Here is a 21,486-nt window from a genome sequence, read left to right on the forward strand (position 1 = left end):
TTGTTTTTCTCTAATTCCTTGTGTGTTAAGTGTTATGCAATGTATTTTATCTAGCATAATGCTATATTATTTATGTAGGTTATATCTGTGCGTTATAAATATCTTATAGTTTCTATAATAAAATTTCTTAAACAACATAATTGGAACATTATGACCTATAATTCTATAATATGTATACTTAGTTGATACACCTTCTATATGCACATTTATAGTGTAAGTATATATTACTAAGTTACTAGTGCCAAAATAATATCTTGCTAAATACACTTGAAATATCACTACATTACTCATTGACATTAGTATAATTTATGTAGTACAGTTCATATATTAATGCACTCATATTAATATTACACACTTCGTACATTACTGCATTAATAATATGCATGCACACTTCAATAACTTGGTACATTATTTGATGCTTTAACATCATTTTATACTTCAACATCATTTGATACTTCAACATCATTTGATACTTCAACATCATGCGATACTTCAACATCATGCGATACTTCAACATCATTTGATACTTCAACATCATGTGATACTTCAACATCATTTGATACTTTAACATCATTTGATACTTCAACATCATTTGATACTTCAGCATCATTTGATACTTCAACATCATTTGATACTTCAACATCATTTGATACTTCAATATCATTTGATACTTCAACATCATTTGATAATTCAACTTCGTACATTACATTAATAATATGTATGTACACTTCAATAACTTGGTATATTATTTGATGCAATATTTCATACTTTAACATCATTTGATACTTCAACATCATGAGATACTTCAACATCATTTGATACTTTAACATCATTTGATACTTCAACATCATTTGATACTTCAGCATCATTTGATACTTCAACATCATGCGATACTTCAACATCATTTGATACTTCAACATCATTTGATACTTCAACATCATGCGATACTTCAACATCATTTGATACTTCAACATCATTTGATACTTCAACATCACAACATCATTTGATACTTCAACATCATTTGATACTTCAACATCACAACATCATGTGGTACTTCAACATCATGTGATACTTCAACATCATTTGATACTTCAACATCATTTGATAATTCAACTTCGTACATTACATTAATAATATGTATGTACACTTCAATAACTTGGTATATTATTTGATGCAATATTTCATACTTTAACATCATTTGATATCACATTTCACATATTACTGCTTGATACTTTATTTGATGTTTCAATATTTCATAGATTACTGCCTCTATGGTAATCAGTGTATAAACTTTGTACATGATTTGATATTTCCACATTATTTGATACTTCAGAATTTCATATAATACTACACTTATGATAAGTGTACACACTTCATATTGCACTAGTGGTAAAAAGGTATACTTTTGGTACATTGTTTGATGCTTCAATATTATTTGATATTTCAACATTTCATACATTACTGCACTTATGGTAGTTGTACACACCTCGTCCTTCAATATTTCATACATTACCATTAATTGGTATATTATTTGATACATTCCATATACTGTATTTGTGCTAAATTTATATACATGATACTCTATTTGGTCCTTCAATATTTCATCTAATACAGTACCTTGGTATATTATTTGAGAATACATTACTGCACTTATGATAAGAATACAAATTTGGTACATTATTTGATACTTCAACATTTCATATATTGCTGTATGTACATTGGTACATTTTTTGATACAATATTTCATGCTTATGGTAAATGTACATATTTGGTACATTGTTTGATACAACATTTCATAGATTATTTGATATTTCATTATTTCATATATCAATGTATATATAATGAGTATACACACCTACAAATCGTATCCTCACCCAGGGGGCTCTCACTCTCCATATTTACCATACATCCATAATCAACACTTTCTCGCATTAAGCATCCTCTTTCTCTAGAAGACTCGCGAATTAGTTTACTAGATAAGTCAAATAAGTATAACTTATCATTCGAATATCGTTCTACACACCCAGCGAAATCTAGTTAACACTAACTACATTCAATATTTCGTAGTTACGCAATTAACCATTCCTAGTTAATTAATAGTATAATCAAATATCACTACAAGTTGATTTTTTTAATGCATCAATATTCATTTTCATTTAATATTTATTCGTTCGAACGTTCTGTTCTCTCGATCGTTCTGGTAAGTCATCAATCCAGATCATTGATTATACTGTACAAGTAAAGTTACCTATGGGTTACCCACCAGCATGTATATCCCTTATGACTTCGAGGTTCGACAAGTATCAAAAAATTTAAATATCCGGTAATAAATGTTAAAAATCACTTTTATGAGAATTTTGTTATTCAACAAAATGTACGATGAGATCTTATAGACTATAGACTCCGCCCTGAAATATCCTTATACGGAAGTTTTTACCTGCGGGGAAATCGATGTGGCCAGTTTATTCCAGAAAACAACTTTACCATGGATGTCTTCATCGGGATACTCAATGTAACTGTCACTTTCTATCAGATCCAATAACGTAAGGGGTAAGTCTTTGGCAGGGATTTCTTCATAGAAAACCAGCAGCAGAACAGAGTTGCCTCCCCTAGAATATATACTCTCCATTCGAGCCATGTTTAATTCGTACATACACCAATAAGAATCAAGGTAGTTGCGAGATAGCAGGACCACGGTTTTCCGACTTTGATGAATTGCATTGGTGATGTTTTGGGCTATCTCCTCGCCGGGGAGAAAGTCTCGTTGGTGAAGACACAGCCGCAACCCTTGTTGATCCTCCAAGTTGTTAAGCACATCGTTTTTGACAAATTCCAAATCATCTGAACTATATGATATAAATGCGTCGTACATGAAATCGTCGTCGTCCTCTGCATTAGTGACAGGTGTGTATCCTCTGTACCTGGTCTTTGCCATGTAAAACAGGTACCGTAGTTTCCATCTATAGCGGTAGACGATACCGGAAATGGTCAGAGAAACCGACAACAGAATCATTGATGCAAACACCGCTATGATACCTATATAACTGTCACATGACTTCGTTATTTCCATCAAAGTCACATCAAAGTTTGAAAAAGGCACTTGTGTTCCATTAGAGAATAAACATTCGTACGAATAAAAATTCACAAAAAGGTCTCTATTTTTAGATATCCATTTGAGAAACTGCAGTTCTGCACATGAGCAGTCCAAGCGGTTCCCCTCCAAATTAATCATCACATTGTTACCCATTAATTCTACTATCTGGCTCTGCTGGTCGGGTGGGATTGACCTTATTTGATTGTGTGCCAGGTCAACATGCCTCAATTGTTTCATACTTGACAAGTCCAAGCTAAACAGACTTAAGGCGTTGTTGCTGAGATTTAATGTTTGAAGTTTGTATTGGTGTTTGAAAATAAATGTCGGTAAAGTATATATATGATTTGTAGAAAGATCGAGAAGTTCTAAATTTGTAAAATTCTTGAATATATTTCTATTGTTTTCTTTATTAAGAACCAGTCCCAACAAGTTATTTTGAATCAACAAAGTTTTGACAATGTTATCGACAGAAAAAAGGTATTCAGACATATAAGTACAGTAGTTATGAGATAAATCGACATATTTTAGTTGCCGTAAATTGGTCAAAGGTCCTCTCCATGAATGGAAAAGATTATTACTAAGATCTAAAATTTCTAAATTATTTTCTCCAAAAACTAGTGATCCAATTTCAAAATCCATTGCATTATGGCTGTAGTAAAACTCCCTTAAGGAAACAGGAAAAGAAAATTTTGTTAAAATCTTACTGTTGTGATCTAGCTTTCGAAGAGGATTTCTGTTACAATCGAGTAATTCACTCGATCCACTAAATGAAAGTTCCGATGATGGCGGCGGAGCACGCCAATCGTTACAGTCGCTACTGCCAGTCTCTAAGTTGTGAGGACTCCCCTCATGGTCCGCTCGCACTATTTCGATATTTGGCAACTCAGATATCAGTTCTACATAATAAAGTCCGAAAGACAAGTTATTATCTGCTACAGATAAAAACTTTAGATTTCTCGGAAGTGTCCTTGCGACACCAGTATCAAGCATAGCCATCCGATTACTGTCCACGTACAAATGCGTCAAGTTAGTGTTCAGAAGATGTTCAATATCATGTCTGTGTATAACTGTGCTGGGTCCAAACGTACAATGTAAGCGACTAATGTCAAGGACACGAATGGACGTGTATTGCAGATCATGTGTGACATTTCCAAGTACCCCAAAAGTAAGACATTCATTTGATGAAATATTAAGTGTGTGAAGAGATTTCAAAATGCGAAAGGTCCCTACTTCAATTTTATGAATGTTGCAGCCTGAAATATCTAAATTCACCAAGTTAGAAATATTTTGAAAGAAATTGGATCTCAATATGCCTAAGTGACAAACCCCTGTTTTGCCAGATAAATCAAGAGTGTTTAAGCTAGTCAATGACTCAAAACATTCCTCAAAACCAGTCATATCAACACCGTCCAAGAGCAGGGTTTCAAGGTTTTCCAATTTAGAAAGGCCAACTGGAAAGTGCAAATTCCGCAGGGCAAATTTTATATTATTCTGTTTTATATTCAAATGCTTTAAGCTAGTCAATCCCTGGAAAATGTTATCATGAAATACTTCCTTAGTATACTGCAGAGTATTATTGTTTAAACATAGATATTCCAATTGTTTCATATCCTTGAAAGGAAATTCGATGAAAGAGTTTAATCTGTTTCCTGAGAGGTCGAGATACGTAACCGTGTCCGGAATACCTTCTCCAGAAAAAGTCCTAAGTTTGTTCCCCTGTAGATGGATAACAGAAACGTTGCGATGAAATCGAGGAACGAGTTCGATATTTAAGTAAGAACAGTCGGCCACAAGAGTATTATCGCTTGAGATATAACAACGACACACATCCTCATCTGTACAATTGGGAAGGTGTGTTAAATTTCTGACGTTGTCGAGCTGGTTGTTCGTTGTAGGATCAATCAGAATCCTATCCTCCTTATCGATGACCTGGTTGTGAACAGTCTGTATTTTTAACAACACAGCGAAGAGGATAACCTCTGTGGAAAAAAGAATATTAAGATAACGACTAAGGCAAAATCAGATTTGAAATAATCTAAATTCGAAAGTTCTAGGTAGATAAAATATAAGTTGAACTATAATTTTGTAATAAATATTTAATACTTATAGGTTGTTTAGTGCCATAGAACTAACGATTACAATATACTTTGTTTAATGACCAGTTGATGTCAGTGATTTTTAGAATATTTGTTTTGAATCTTTTAGTTAGAGTTTAATGTGTTTAATCTGCTGATGACCTTTTAGTCTGGCCCTGAATGAATAAAATTGTCAATGGGCCTTAACATAATACAATAAGATACCAAAAAGACACTAGTTATAGTGTTGATCAAAGGTCTTCCATATACTAATAATACGAACGAATAAGTCATGTATACCGTTTTTATTTTATTATTATTATTTACGAAAAAGGGAACGTGCTGATACATATTTTCACACCTTTAACAAAATAAAACCACAGCGTCTGAAATTTAGTACATGAATAAGCCCTGTGTGACACTCATTGTTTTTGATTATTGCTAAGTCAGTTTCCAGTATAATGTTATCGGATGTAGTGTCCTGTTGGGTGTCTAATTGATTATAATTGAGTAAGAGACAAACACCAACATATTACAGATTCCCAAAACAACAAATACACATACACGACATACATATATCTCGTAATCTGAAGGTAAAACCTTTAATTACATTACCTTTTGATAGGACGTTAAAGGGGCATTCATTCGTTTGAATAAAGTTTCGGTTGTCAATATCAAACTTGCTTGAAAAAATGATTTTTTTTTCAAGTAGTAAAAGTTATAATCTTTAATAAGGCAGTTTTGCTCTTAAGATAAACCAAAGTTCTTCGAGTATTAAGTCCTGAAAATTCTGAATTCGACCCGAAGTATATCACTAATTACCGCAAATACATAGGTATTTGTATACAATACGCCTGTTTGTTGTACATTTCGGCGTTATTCATTACATATCGGCACCGACACTCATATATCCATCGTTCGGACATAGATTTCCTCAAAAGAAATAGTGTATGTTTCTGATGTTCGAACGAGGGAATGCCGTTTAAAACAAACTGAAATGGAGTAGAGATAGATTTAGAAACTAGGTTGGCATGCTTTTTCATTTTGTCGATTTTGAAGAGGTTGATATTTGTATGTATAAATACAACCTAACAAATTAATACGTACATAGGTGACATACGAATAGCAGTGTACAATTTGATAACTCACCACAGAACAGTTTCAACAGTCCCATATCCAATATCTCAGCCAAATAGTCTGTAAGTGAAATATTACAAAAATCTACAAATTGTATAAAACTCAGAAATGGTGAGCAAAATCACATATTGTATAAAACTCTTAAACATATCTTTTGTTTTAGTATACAAAATTCAATTAGATGTGAAGATATACAGACAAATGACTTAGTCAAGCGAGCAGAAATAAACGTTTTAGAGAAGATTCGGCCAATAAAGTGATTAAAAGGTTCCGGTAGAATTTTTAATTTAATATTATATCAGGTTTATATAACATCATAGTGCCCTCTCTAAAGATAAATATATGCCTATATTCAAATATTACATATATTAAGATATAAGTTAATTTTCTTTAACAATTATTTCAAAGGGAGATACATGCATCAGATAAAATTATCTGAATCATTGAAAGAAAACATGATTTTGGCAGGTCACAGAATTAGTTTGGAATATGTATTTCTCTAACCATAATAATATCGTGATACATGTGCATGACAATATGAAGAAAACCTTTAATACGATATTTGAAAAAGTCTTATTGTTTTCAAGGTCAGAATTACATGGTATGTTTTCTATGAAAAATGAGAAATGGAGATATTTCGTCAAAACATATATCATGAAGTTTTTGACATCTCTTTATGATGTTAACAAACTTTGCTTGGCATAGAAATCCGTTACACACGAAAAGTCACACCTGCCTTTGATTTTACATTAATATGTTATTGTTTATGATGAGAGACAGTTTGCATCATTTAATACGTCCATCTTGCTTGTAAAATATTTTCATTGACTTAGGTATCATCAATACAAAGTGGCATTCTAAAGTTTTTTTAGGTGTCTTTGTATGTTAACTTGGTTTGCCATACCTATAAGTGACGTTTTATAAATAGCAGTGACTCGTCCATACTGTGTAATGTTTAGCGCCTAACCACGGAACCAACAGATTGTCAACGTTTACCACTGTCTTATTTAAATAGAATTTTCAACACTGGTCCACTAACCCCTAAGATTGTCATTAGACACACCTATAAATAGAATCAAAATTTCTACCAATGTGAACTTCAATATATCGGGGCCACCATCTTGTATTGAATTCAGCACCAAAAATTCATCTTAATTTACAACAGATTACACACTTAATGAACTCCCCCTGACAATAACGAATTGGGATTATATATATATATATATTACATTTACGTGTATTGCCCAGCCCACACATACAACTTTGGAAACATGTCGCACCTGAATCTCCAATCAGTAGGCCCTGATGCTTGCGCCTTCCTTTTAAATCTTCTCTCCAAACGGGAAAACCCACAATCATTTTTTGATTTGGTCCTGTGACCCCTTTATCCATTACCAATAACACTGATATCGTCAGAATCTTAATAAACAGGTCACCAACAGAGTGAACACAAACACGAGCAACAAAATAAAGATTGAGAGACGGGGATAGTAAGAAAGAGGAACACAAATTTTGTCGATTTTCACTTAGTATTACCATATGTTGGTTTTGTTCAGTAAAAGTTATTTTGTTCTTCCTCACTATAATGATTACTAATGTCAATCCATTGATGAATAGGAAATGGGGGTTCTACCCCACCTCGTCCCTCCCTCTATATTTATAGTAAATCCCTCCCTGCCGGGATGGATTAGTGATGGACCAGTGAGGGATGAGGGACTGACCCCGTGACCTTTTATTTGCATAACTGTGTGACCTTTAATTAGAATGCCAATCAAATATTAATTGTATAACTGTAGTGAGGTATCACTTACGTCAGTTCTATATTTAGCCCGACAAGTCCGAACATGTTTTGTATCACGGCTATCAATCCTGGGTTTTCCAATGAGAATATATTTATAAATAAGGTATTGCCTAACGTTACCAGTTGTAGACTAACACCCGAGGTGTATGGACGTAAATTTGTACACACAGCGCCGGTGAAACATACATATCGAGAAAATCAGTGGAGCATTACTTTACCTGGACAGTGTCATTATCTCAACGGCTGTCGAAGTGTACACATCAACGTGTGTGTATATACACAAGATTGTTAGCGCTTATCTTATCGACATGGATAGACAACGTATGTACTCAATACACACAGTAGCGGAGTTAGATGAGTTGGCTGCGCGTAACAATTTGTCTGACGAGGAACTCAATTTGCGACGCCTTGCTGTCCTTGCCGAAGAATTATCATCACCCAATAATGTGAAAAGAGAAAACAAATGTGGTGTTTGTGACAAAATTTTCAAACAAAAGTCACATTTATTAAGACATAAAAGGACATTTCACTCCGATTCAATCAAGTGTACATGCACGCATTGTGAATCAACTTTTAACCGTAAAGATAACTTCAATCGTCATTTAAAATCTCATAAGGAAAATACACCGCAAAACAGGAAAAGAAAAGTAGATGAAAGTGACATTATTCTTTCCAATTCTCCAAAAAGACACGATACCGGGAAAAGCTGCGATACTGAGAAGGATGACAGTAAAACTGTTGAAAATTCGGGCAAATGTACATGGTGTTTTAGAATGAAAAGTTTACTCCCAGGAAAAAGATTTTGTGCGCCGTGTGGAGAGCAAGGAAGGGAATGTAACTGGTGTCACCGACCACTTCCGGAACGGTTTTATGGAAGGAGGACAGACGTGTGTGATCGATGTTTGACGAGACGTGAAGCCTGGACAACCCGTCAACAACGTGGAGGAGGTATTGACGCCCTTGAGGGAACGACATTAGGTCCAAACCCTGGAAATCTTTGGGACGTTCTGCAGTTTTTTAGTGACAATCAAATGGTGATCAAAGACATTTTGGAAGAAAGGTTACAAAAAGTCAAAGGTATGAAATGGTTCCTCACGCTCTTTGTTAAATTTGTGAAATATGACCAAAATAACGAAGCTATCTATGCCGAACCTGTGTTTAGATCTATCAATTTGGCATGCACGAACGTGTCTCAAATAACAAACCAATTAGCAGAAGCTTTCCAAAACCTTCACAATGCATATCAAAATTTTGAACGAGATGGTAGTGGGTGGACAATAGACAAAATTATGAAATTAGAGATCAACACTGTAGAATACACACCGTTAGAAGGTAGCAGCTACATCGAGCTACCTAAAAACATTCTAAAGAAAAAGGCTGTTCTTAACATTCAAAACACTGACCAAAAGTGTTTTTTGTGGTCAGTCTTAGCCGATATACACTCATTGACGTATGCTGATCATGCAGAACGGGTAGCAAATTATACTCAATATGAACATGAGTTAGACGTTAGTGGTATAGATTTCACCGTCCCTTTATTCCACGTATCAAAGTTTGAAAAACAAAACAACATATCTATCAATGTTTTAGGGTTAGAAGGGGATGAAGTGTATCCATTACACGTGACTGACTTACGTAACACTGCTAGACACGTGAATCTTCTCTTGTTCTCCAAAGGGGAAAGCAGACATTACTGTCTGATCAGAAATTTGAGCCGTTTGCTTGGTGACCGCACCTTACATAAATGTAAAACCTATTATTGTAATTATTGTTTACATGGCTTTACTACACAGAAGCGTTTAGATGAACATGTCCCCTACTGCTCCCCTCACGGCCCTCAGAAATAAAGCTTCCCCCCAAAAGAACAGAAGTGGGTCAAATTCAATCAAATTCATAAACAGCTAAAAGTTCCTTTTGTGGTATATGCTGACTTTGAAAGTTTCGTCCGCCCCATTAACACCTGTGAACCAAATCCAGACAAATCGTCAACGACAGCGTATCAAAAACACGAACCCTCGGGGTTTTGCTACATGGTTAAAAGTTCTAGTGACAAACTATCAAAAACTGCTCGAGTGTACAGAGGGGAAAACGTCAAAGATAATTTCTTTGACTGTCTTCTGAAAGAGGAAGAAGATATTTGCAAAATATTAGGGAATGTTAAACCTATGAATCTGACTTTAGGTGAAGAAAATGCGTTTCAAAAAGCCACTATATGTCACATCTGCTAAAAACCCCTAGGGTCGGATAGAGTCAGGGACCACGACCATTTGAATGGTTCATATAGAGGTGTGAGTCACAGTAACTGTAACTTTCAGTATCAATTTAGACAAGGGAAAAGGTCACAGGGTTCAAAGTTTTACATACCCGTAGTCTTTCATAATCTCCGCGGCTATGATATGCATTTGCTGATGGAGTCTGCGGGAAAATATAAATCGAAGCCGCTGTCTTGTATTCCAAATAACATGGAGAAGTACATCTCTTTCTCTCTAGGAAACCTGAGATTTATAGACTCCCTACAGTTCTTGAACGCACCATTGGAAACTCTGGTTTCTAATTTAGCTGGTGAAGGTACTAATAAATTTCGAAACTTGTCAAAACACTTTCCAGAACAAGACAGGCAAAACATACTTCTCCGTGAAGGGGTCTATCCTTACGATTATGTTACATCACCTGAAAGGTTTGAAGAAAATAAATTACCAAAGAAAGATAAATTTAACAATAAATTGACTGATTGTGACCTCTCTGACGCTGACTACGAACATGCACAGGTCGTATGGGATACATTTGACATGACAAACTTTGGCCAATATCATGATTTGTATCTCAAGACAGACGTACTACTCCTCGCGGACGTGTTTGAGAGGTTCCGAGATATTTGTTTAGACTATTATCATCTGGACCCGGCTCATTATTATTCCTCGCCTGGTCTATCATGGGAGGCAATGCTGAAAATGACGGGTGTCGAGCTCCAGTTGTTTGATGACATAGATATGATTTTGATGGTGGAAAAGGGTATGCGAGGGGGCATATCTATGGTTTCAGAAAAGTTTGTTAAAGTAAACAACCCCAAAAACCCAGGCTATGATCCCTCCTTACCTAACAAGTGGTTAGCATACCTAGATATGAATAATTTGTACGGCACTAGTATGTGTGAAGCCCTGCCAGAGAAAGATTTCTATTGGTTAAACGAGCAAGAAATTGGTCAATTAAACTTTCAAGACATTACTGATGACGCAGAGACTGGATACATCGTTGAATGTGACTTGGAATATCCCGAGACTCTACACGACGAACACAATGACTATCCCATGGCTCCAGAGAAACTGACAGTGACTGAGGACATGTTGTCTGAACACACAAAAGATTTGAACAAATCGCTAGGATTGAAAGGGAAACCTGGTACCAAACTTGTTCCTAATCTAAGACCAAAACAGAATTACGTCACTCATTATCGTAATTTAAAGTACTATTTATCACATGGTCTAAAACTTGCTAAAATCCACAGAGTTATTGGGTTCACACAGTCGTCTTGGTTAAAATCTTACGTAGACTTTAATACGGACAAAAGAAAGTCTGCTCGTAACAGTTTCGAGAAAGACTTTTTTAAACTTATGAATAACTCCATGTTTGGCAAGACGATGGAAAACATGCGAAAGGGAGTCAGCGTAGAGTTAGTAAATACCCCTAAACGCCTTCGCAAAGTGTGTGCCAAACCAAATTCATAGAAGAATTTGTCGGTCTCAAACCAAAAATGTATAGTGTGAAATGTGGGGGAATAGAGAAAAAACAGCTAAAGGAGTAAAGAAATGTGTCATTGACAAGCAGTTAAAACACGAGGCATATCAACACTGTCTTCAACAGAAGTGTGCGATGCGTCACAAAATGAATTTAATCAGAAGTTTTGATCATCAGCTGTACAGCATTACCGTAAACAAAACAAGCCTACCTCCGTATGATGACAAAAGATATTTTACCGGCATAGAAAGCTTCGCCCACGGTCATTATAAAATTTCAACAATGTGAACCATTTCAAACCTTGTCTTGTAGTGGAAATATGGTTGTCTATAATAAGATTACGTTGAATGAATTATGTGTGATTCTACGTTCTATTTTAATGGTATGTTATTCGTAGTGAAATACTTTTGTACTTTTAAATTCCAATTTATTACCACTTACAGTGATGTAAGGCACGTTTGTACATTACCGAATGATGTTGTGGTATGTATTGTTCCTATGGTATACAATATGTTGTACGAGACGTTTTATTTGTACATAGTTTGAATAAATTAATTAGATATATGTCAATATCTTTGTTTTCTATTATTATGCAATAGTATAGAAAAAAGAGGATGAACCAATTCAGAGATGAAGAATATATTGTCGATGACATCAATGTTGCAATATCTTCAATGAGTACCTTTGTAGGCCGCCAAATCAAATTCAAAACACAATTGGACATTTCGACAAGCTTTATTTACATGCGAATATATACATGTTTTTTACATCTGAATAACACATAGCTATTGTCTACAAGAAATAATTTCGATAACACACAACATATAAATAAGTCCTCGGATTCCTCATCCGTTTCACCGTCATTCTCGGATTCAGCATTCTCATGATCCGAATTTTCTGAATCACTCTCCGCGTCATCATCTCTGACGGAATCTATATAGTCCTCAAATTCATATTTATATCTTCTCAATGTCTTTCTGATTGCCCGCTTTACATCCACACCCCTACCGATATCTCTCTATTGTGTCCATAATTTTCTCGTGTAGACTAAGGTGTCGTACTTGAAGCATGTATGATAAGAGTTGTCCATACACCTCCATGAATTGTTGTATGTCAGTTTCTTTAAGTTTCACGTCTCTTGTACTCTTGTACTGCTAAACACTTTAAAAAGTCTTTTCAGTTAGCCTTCCACTGTAAGTATGCATCCGCGGCATATATCCAGTCAACACTACAAATGTAAACAAATACCAAAACATCAATGACCCGCTTACATATTTTAAATCACGACAGTGACGTCATCAGTGGAAAATCCCGAAGATAAACGTGACCTTCCGGGAAACTTCTGAGGTATAATTATTATAATAAATACATTTATATTTATACTAATTATGTTGTTCTAAATAAAGATAATACCAATTATCTCAGTCAAATACAGTTTAAGCCTTACTGTACTGTTAAGCTTAGCCTACATAAAAACACGTGGTGTGCACATGTGCATTGATAAAGGCTATGCACCGAATAACCTTTCAGAACAACTTATATTATTACCATAAAACACAAGTATCGATAAAGATGAAATTCAATTATTTAAGGAAAATACTTACAAATAACGCTGTTATCCACACGAAGCTATAATCAATCCTGGAATAGGCCTACTCCACACGCGTTACATTACACCGGAAACAGTAAAGTAAATGTAATATCTCAAGCCGGATTTAGCGGACGCGGATAAAGCGTGGGTTTTTTTTCTATCTTTTTTTCTTATCATAATAAACTATCTACATTATCTTTTCTGATTAACTATAACCTAATTACAATGCATCTGGTACTTATACAATTCAAATTAATATATGATTTTTTGTAAAATTACTTCATAAAATTTTACAGTACTTTTAATTATATCGGTTAATTGTACATGTATATATGTAGTTTTTTTGTTTTTTTTTTCTTCCTTATTTTCAAATCTCATAGCAACTAAATGCTGTCATTTGTATATTTAATCTAAAATTAGCAAGATTATCAGTATTTGTATGTACGAAATATGTAGAAAGAATGAGTTATTTCCCTTTATTTTATATTTATTGATGGAATCATTTGTAATTAGCTCATCCAAATTACACTTCAAATCTAATAACACAGTTTTGTATATTCCAAATCTGATAGTTTTATTGTGTATCCTGACTCTAATTCAAGAAAATATGATAAATAGTAGTATAATTGAAACTTTATATTTCAAAAGACTTTATTTAATATTCAATATTATTCCAGTATTTATAACAGTTGTCTATATTATGGTGTATGCAAGTGGAAGTGGAATTATTGTGTATGCAAGATGAGTGTTGAATGGTAGTCCTATTGCATTAGGAAATTGTGTTGTAAATTAAAATGTTGATCTTGAATAAAAAAAAAAAAAAAAAAAAAGTTTCACGTCTGCTCTTTCCTCAGCTTCTGGTTCTGACATCCCTTCCTCCATATATTTGTCTCGTTTCTTTCGCCATTCTTTTTCATTGTGTTTTTTAGCTATTTCAGCGAATTTCATATACACCGTATGATCTTCATCTTGTACGGTTGAATCATCATCACTGTCATCCGATAACATTCTCTCATAACGAATCTGTTTATGTGGGATATTTTCATCACCTTCCTCGCTCTTTCGTTTTGAAGAGAACAACTCGGGGCACCAACTTTTTGTGTTTTTGTAGGTCATGAGAATTTTCAAATACCAGTCCACAATCAACACAAGAATGCATTTTACCTTCCATATTATTAGGGTAAATCAAATGATTCTGTTGATATTCTCCACGGCTGTCGTAGTCTGATTGATCCTGCCAAAGACCCTTAGAATACGTCTGTTCTCCCCGACCGTCTTCAGCGAAATGACGAACTTCTTGTCTCGTACCCTTTTTATATTGGTCGAACACATTAGCACGCAAACGTAATGATTCAGGGGTGGTTGGTTTCAAATCTACCATCAGATAGCCATATGGGTTAGCAACAGCGTCGTCAAATTGACCTAAGAAATGTTGTGATTTCCCTGGATACATCTGTCTAGCTAAGGTCATAATTTGCTGCTTATCCACGGGGTTGTTGAACAGTACGAGGTAATGGCAATTCCTTCGCTGGGTGGGATCTTTGCTAAAGTACAGATTCTGATTGATGGCGATGACAGACAAATTTCTATGATGGCTACCCTCCGTAAATAGATCGCTAATACGAGGATCTTTTGAAGCTGCTGACATTAGATCATCTACCACGATCAAGTTCCTCGTGTTAATGTCGAGAAAAGAGTCCTGGTCTATATCTATGGGGATTCCTCGTACAAATTCTACTAGGGGGACGACTGTACGTTGGACGATATCATACAAAGGCTGCCATCTCTTGTATAACCAGATGATTCTCTGTGGAGGAGGTGATATTTTGATCAAACAGTTTTGTAAGAGAGATTTGACAAAGTAAGTTTTCCCACAGGACGTTGGCCCGGAAACGTTAGCCGTAAATGGATGCATGAATACGAAATCCTGCGGCACTTTTTGCGGCACCTGTGGCACTTTTTGCGGCACCTCTTGCGGCACTTCTATCAACATCTCTGGAGAGTGTTTATCTCGCTTATGTCTTAGTAAATCTTGAGCTCTGGAATATCCTTTTGGACAGAGATTGCACTGATGTCTCATGTTGATGTTAATCCTCGGATGGCAAAATCACGAATGACGATTATTTAGCTGTTGGCTGTATTTATATGTCTTCTAAATCACTTTCTTTGATCCAGCTGTTAAATTTCTTAGGATAGCCAAACCATTTCACGTAGACTTCTTTTATTCCGCTTCTCTTTCGCTTTTTTAACACTTTCTCTACCTTAAATAAGTCATCTCTTCCTTTGTTGACTTTTTGGGGTTCACTGTTGTAAAACGTTCCTTTTATTGGATCGCCGTCATAGTCCACGATTTTGTAAACAGGAATACTCTGGCGTAAGTATCGTGCTTTAATGGTGAACACTTCTTCAGTCCACTTTTGTTCGTAATCACGTTGAAATACGTGCCTTGTACTCGATATTCGTACTACATCTCCTATCTTGAATTTATATGGTTTTGGAGGATTTTTCTTCTCGTTGTCTTAGGCTTCTTTGTATCTACGTACAAATGCTTCCACACAAGTGCTTGGTTTGATTTCTTAATATCGTCCGGAGATTTCCCATCTAAAGCGCTGTGAGATCTTGCGTTGTAGTTTCTGACGATGTCTAGTAAAACGTCTAGGTAGTGATAGGTTCTGTTGTGAGTAAAATATCTATAATCAACGCTTTCAGTGTTCTTATCACCCTTTCAGCATAATTTGCATGAGTGACGTTATGAGTGACGTAATGACCTACTCCCACTCTTTCTAGGTATTGTTTTACCCATCTATTTTCCCATTCGTTGCCAGGGTCCGATCTCACCTCTTTAGGTATTCTACCCTGACTAAAGATATGCTTGAATCCATCTATGATAGACTGGTGTTGTTTGGTCTTCAGGGGACGTACCCATAAATGACGTGAAAACACGTCAATGGCGATGAACAAGTAACGTGTTCCGTCGTTTTCTTTCGCAAGATTGGAGACATCTGCCAAGTCAACGTCCCATAAAGCATCGATACCCTGAGATATAACTTTTCTAGTCTTAAATTTGTAATGTAGCGGGCGTTGTAGACTGTAAGCATCGATATCCCGAAGGAAACGGCGAATGGCATGAATTCCAATCTTGTACTTTCCTTCCTTTCTCAAGAATTTGTAGATCTTTTCTGGTCCTGCATAACTAATAGGACTGTTTAAATCAAAGAAAATATGTTCCAAGTGTTCTTTCCAACCCATAATTGAATAATGAAAGAAAAATCTACTTTTCATAGTTTTATATGTTCATCTTTTACATGTTGGGCTATAAATAGCAAGGTATACATGTAGTCTTCTGACATACAAAGTTCACTACTTCTACATTGTATGGCAGTCAGATTACATCTTTCTATAAATGAACAGACCACCAAGGAGGTCATCCCTCACTACAGTTATACAATTAATATTTGATTGGCATTCTAATTAAAGGTCACACAGTTATGCAAATAAAAGGTCACGGGGTCAGTCCCTCATCCCTCACTGGTCCCTCACTAATCCATCCCGCCAGGGAGGGATTTACTATAAATATAGAGGGAGGGACGAGGTGGGGTAGAACCCCCATTTCCTATTCATCAATCCATGGATAAGGGCACTACTCATTAATGTAATGGTATGACTAATACGTATGTTCTTACTCTCTGTATGAGAAGACATAAACTGCAATATCAATAGATAAACGAACGAATTCACAATACAGAGATGTATGACGAATACATATTTTTGTTATTACAATATAAGATATATAGTTATTAGTTTGACAATGTTCAAACAAGCTTACCTTTACATACGTTCAGCTCTGTCTACATATAACGATATACTGGATTGTGAAATGTCTTACTTCCTGGTTGGAAGAAATAAACAAATTGAATATCTTAGGAAATTAAGCCAGGGCCGCTTTTCAACGGGGTTATATACCGAGACTATTAATACAGCAGCTCAGAGAACACATACACATCAGTATCGTTAACACACCCTACTACCTAACTCTTGTCCCACAGGGTTACTACAGAAAGGAAATGAAGCGCGACAAACATATGATACACTGAAATTAGAAACACACGTTTTCTTAAATGTTGATAATAATAAGCAGGTGCGCGGTGTTTATTAGAAAATGAAATATTGAAATTGAGGTTAATTCCATGTCTGTAAATTAACGAATATTATTTGTAACGTATACAGACAAGTCTTAATGCTCTTGTGTACACTTAACGAACCTTATTCAAAATCAGATGATAATTGACATTTAGTATTTGTGTAACACTTACATATACATCTTGTAATTTGATTAAAACGGTACCATGTCTGTAAATTAACGAATATTATTTGTAACGTCTACAGACAAGTCTTAATGTTCTTGTGTACACTTAACGAACCTTATTCAAAATCAGATGATAATTGACATTTAGTATTTGTGTAACACTTACATATACATCTTGTAATTAGATTAAAACGATACCAAAAATGTGTTGCCCATGCACATGTTAACATTGGTATAATGCTAAAGTTAGGGTCCTAGGAGGGGGAAGCCTACAAATCATAGTTTCACACAGGGGGGCTCTCACTCTTCAAAAATAACATACATCCATAAGCAATACTGTCTCGCATGATGCATTATTGTTTTTAGAGAAATCGTAAATGTGCTTAATAGACAAATCAAATAAGTTTAACCTATCAAATAGATATCATTCCACACATCCAGGGAGTTCTGATAAGTCATAAACAAAAATTCAGGTCTTGGTTAACCAAACCTGCATTATTATTGATAAAAGTACCAACCTTTTTTCAGTAATTCGATTTTATCAAAACGGATTAAAAAGTTGAGATTAACAGCATTGAATGTTGCGAAGGTTGGCAATTCAAACATTCCGAGTCAATTATAGTGTAATCACTTTGCATTACGGGTAAAATAATTTCATTTCATCAATATTTATTTCCATTCAACATTCATTCGCTCGATCGTTCTTCTGTTCGTTTTTCCAGGTAAATGAGCATTCTGTATGTTTAACAACACAGCGAAGAGGATAACCTCTGTGGAAATAAAAATACTGAGAACAATACGTAAGACAAAGTGGGATTGAAAAGATTCCAATTCAAAAACTGTAAGTAGATGAAATATTATTACATTTATAATTTTGATAGTTGATTCGAATTGTTTCGACGTGTTTTATAACTATACAATAGTTAGAAGTTACTAGGTTTTCTTTCTGTGAATGTCCATTTAATCTGGTGTCGTTTGGCCTAAGGCAATGTAACAATACAAATACACGTACAATACAAACACACGTGCAAAACAAATATACGTACAATACAAATATAATACAAATGTACACATAATACAAATACACATACAATACAAATACACATACAATACAACATAATACAATTCACAATTCAATACAAATGCAGACACAATACAAGCATACATTTAATACAAACACACGTACAATAAAACACACATACAATACAAATACACGTACAATACAAACGCACGTGCAATACAAATACACGTACAATACAAATGGCTGTGTGAAGTCAGCTCATCATACGACATACGACATACGACATTCAAAACTTCATATCTTGTGTTTTTACCAGCCAACGAGGTAACTTTTGAATGTTCAGCGGCTGAACATACGACATACGACATTCATATTTTGAATGTTCAGCCACTGAACATACGACATACGACATTCAAAACTTCATATCTTGTGTTTTACCAGCCAACGAGGTAACTTTTGAATGTTCAGCGGCTCAACATACGACATACGATATTCAGATTTTGAATGTTCAGCCGCTGAACATACGACATACGACATTCAGATTTTGATTTTGAATGTTCAGCGGCTCGACATACGACATCCGACATTCAAATTTTGAATGTTCAGCCGCTGAACATACGACATACGACATTCAGATTTTGAATGTTCAGCCGCTGAACATACGACATACGACATTCATATTTTGAATGTTCAGCCGCTGAACATACGACATACGACATTCAAAACTTCATATCTTGTGTCTTTACCAGCCAACGAGGTAACTTTTGAATGTTCAGCGGCTGAACATACGACATACGACATTCAGATTTTGAATGTCCAGCCGCTGAACATACGGCATACGACATTTAGATTTTGATTTTGAATGTTCAGCAGCTCGACATACGACATACGACATTTAAATTTTGAATGTTGAGCCGCTGAACATACGACATACGACATTCAGATTTTGAATGTTCAGCCGCTGAACATACGACATACGACATTCAGATTTTGATTATGAATGTTCAGCGGCTCGACATACGACATACGACATTCAAATTTTGAATGTTCAGCCGCTGAACATACGACATTCGACATTCAAAACTACATATCTTGTGTTTTTACCAGCCAACGAGGTAACTTTTGAATGTTCAGCGGCTCAACATACGACATATGACATTCAGATTTTGAATGTTCAGCCGCTGAACATACGACATACGACATTCAGATTTTGATTTTGAATGTTCAGCGGCTCGACATACGACATCCGACATTCAAATTTTGAATGTTCAGCCGCTGAACATACGACATACGACATTCATATTTTGAATGTTCAGCCGCTGAACATACCACATACGACATTCAAAACTTCATATCTTGTGTTTTTACCAGCCAACGAGGTAACTTTTGAATGTTCAGCGGCTCAACATACGACATACGACATTCAGATTTTGAATGTTCAGCCGCTGAACATACGACATACGACATTCAGATTTTGATTTTGAATGTTCAGCGGCTCGACATACGACATTCAAATTTTTAATGTTCAGCCGCTGAACATACGACATACGACATTCATATTTTGAATGTTCAGCCGCTGAACATACGACATACCACATTCAAAACTTCATATCTTGTGTTTTTACCAGCCAACGAGGTAACTTTTGAATGTTCAGCGGCTCAACATACGACATACGACATTCAGATTTTGAATGTTCAGCCGCTGAACATACGACATACGACATTCAGATTTTGATTTTGAATGTTCAGCGGCTCGACATACGACATACGACATTCAAATATTGAATGTTCAGCGGCTCAACATACGACATGATCAATCAATTGATATTCGACATGTTATATCATTCCATAACATATCTTACATAACTCAAGTATGATTTTATCTCAATTTTATCATGATTTCATATTTGATACATTGTTTATATCAATTTAAACGATTTTGGTAAGATTTTTATGAAAAAGTTCCCGAGAATTTCCTTTTACATAATTATAAGCATATATCATTTCAATATTGATTAAATCTTACGTATACTTTCGGTGTACATGATGTACTTGATTGAGAGATTCTTACCACAGTATTATCATGATGTATTTTAAAAGTTGCATAACTTTAGCAATACTTTTGAACTTGGACTCCAGTAAGAAATTATGTTCATTTGTCAGGTTTCATTCAAATTGTTAATATGTTTAAATTTGATGTGTTTGTTGGATAATGGTTTTATTATGATATTTTGGGCCGTGACTTTTTTATAATGCTATGTAACTGAGACCCACCTGGTATAAATGATTATTTCATTTTAATGAAAAAATTTAAATGGATGTAATTGTTATAACCAAATCACATAGTCTATCATTTTTATCTATGTTTCGTACATTTATTATACCCCCGCAACGAAGTTAGCGGGGGGGGGGGGGGGGGGGGGGGGGGGGGGGGGGATACTGGAATCAGGTTGTCCGTCCGTCCGTCCGTCTGTCTGTAGACGCATTTTGTCCGGACAACTCCTCCTAAACCGATGGGCCAATTCCGATTAAACTTCACACAAATATTAATGATCATGTGTAGATGTGCATGCCACTTTATTTTTCTCAAAATTATGGTTGCTATGGCAACTGGTCACTATAAACATGTTTTCCGATAAGAACCATGACTTTAAGATTGTCCGGACAACTCCTCCTAAACCGAAGGGCCGATTTCAATGAAACTTCACACAAATATAGAGGACCAT

General features: G+C 35.3%; 1 protein-coding gene across 1 annotated transcript; it reads right to left on the reverse strand.

Annotated features, from left to right (window-relative positions):
* Positions 1-2,327: 2,327 nt before the first annotated feature.
* Positions 2,328-17,311, reverse strand: LOC117340338 (toll-like receptor 4). The gene is made up of 3 exons (XM_033902100.1): positions 17,260-17,311; positions 6,319-6,366; positions 2,328-5,073 (listed from the first exon to the last, which is right to left on the reverse strand). The coding sequence occupies exons 2-3, from the start codon at positions 6,341-6,343 to the stop codon at positions 2,420-2,422; spliced, it is 2,679 nt and encodes an 892-aa protein (XP_033757991.1). The 5' UTR covers positions 6,344-6,366; positions 17,260-17,311; the 3' UTR covers positions 2,328-2,419.
* Positions 17,312-21,486: the final 4,175 nt, after the last annotated feature.

This window comes from Pecten maximus, chromosome 13 (assembly GCF_902652985.1).
Source record: "Pecten maximus chromosome 13, xPecMax1.1, whole genome shotgun sequence".
NCBI lineage: Eukaryota > Metazoa > Mollusca > Bivalvia > Pectinida > Pectinidae > Pecten > Pecten maximus.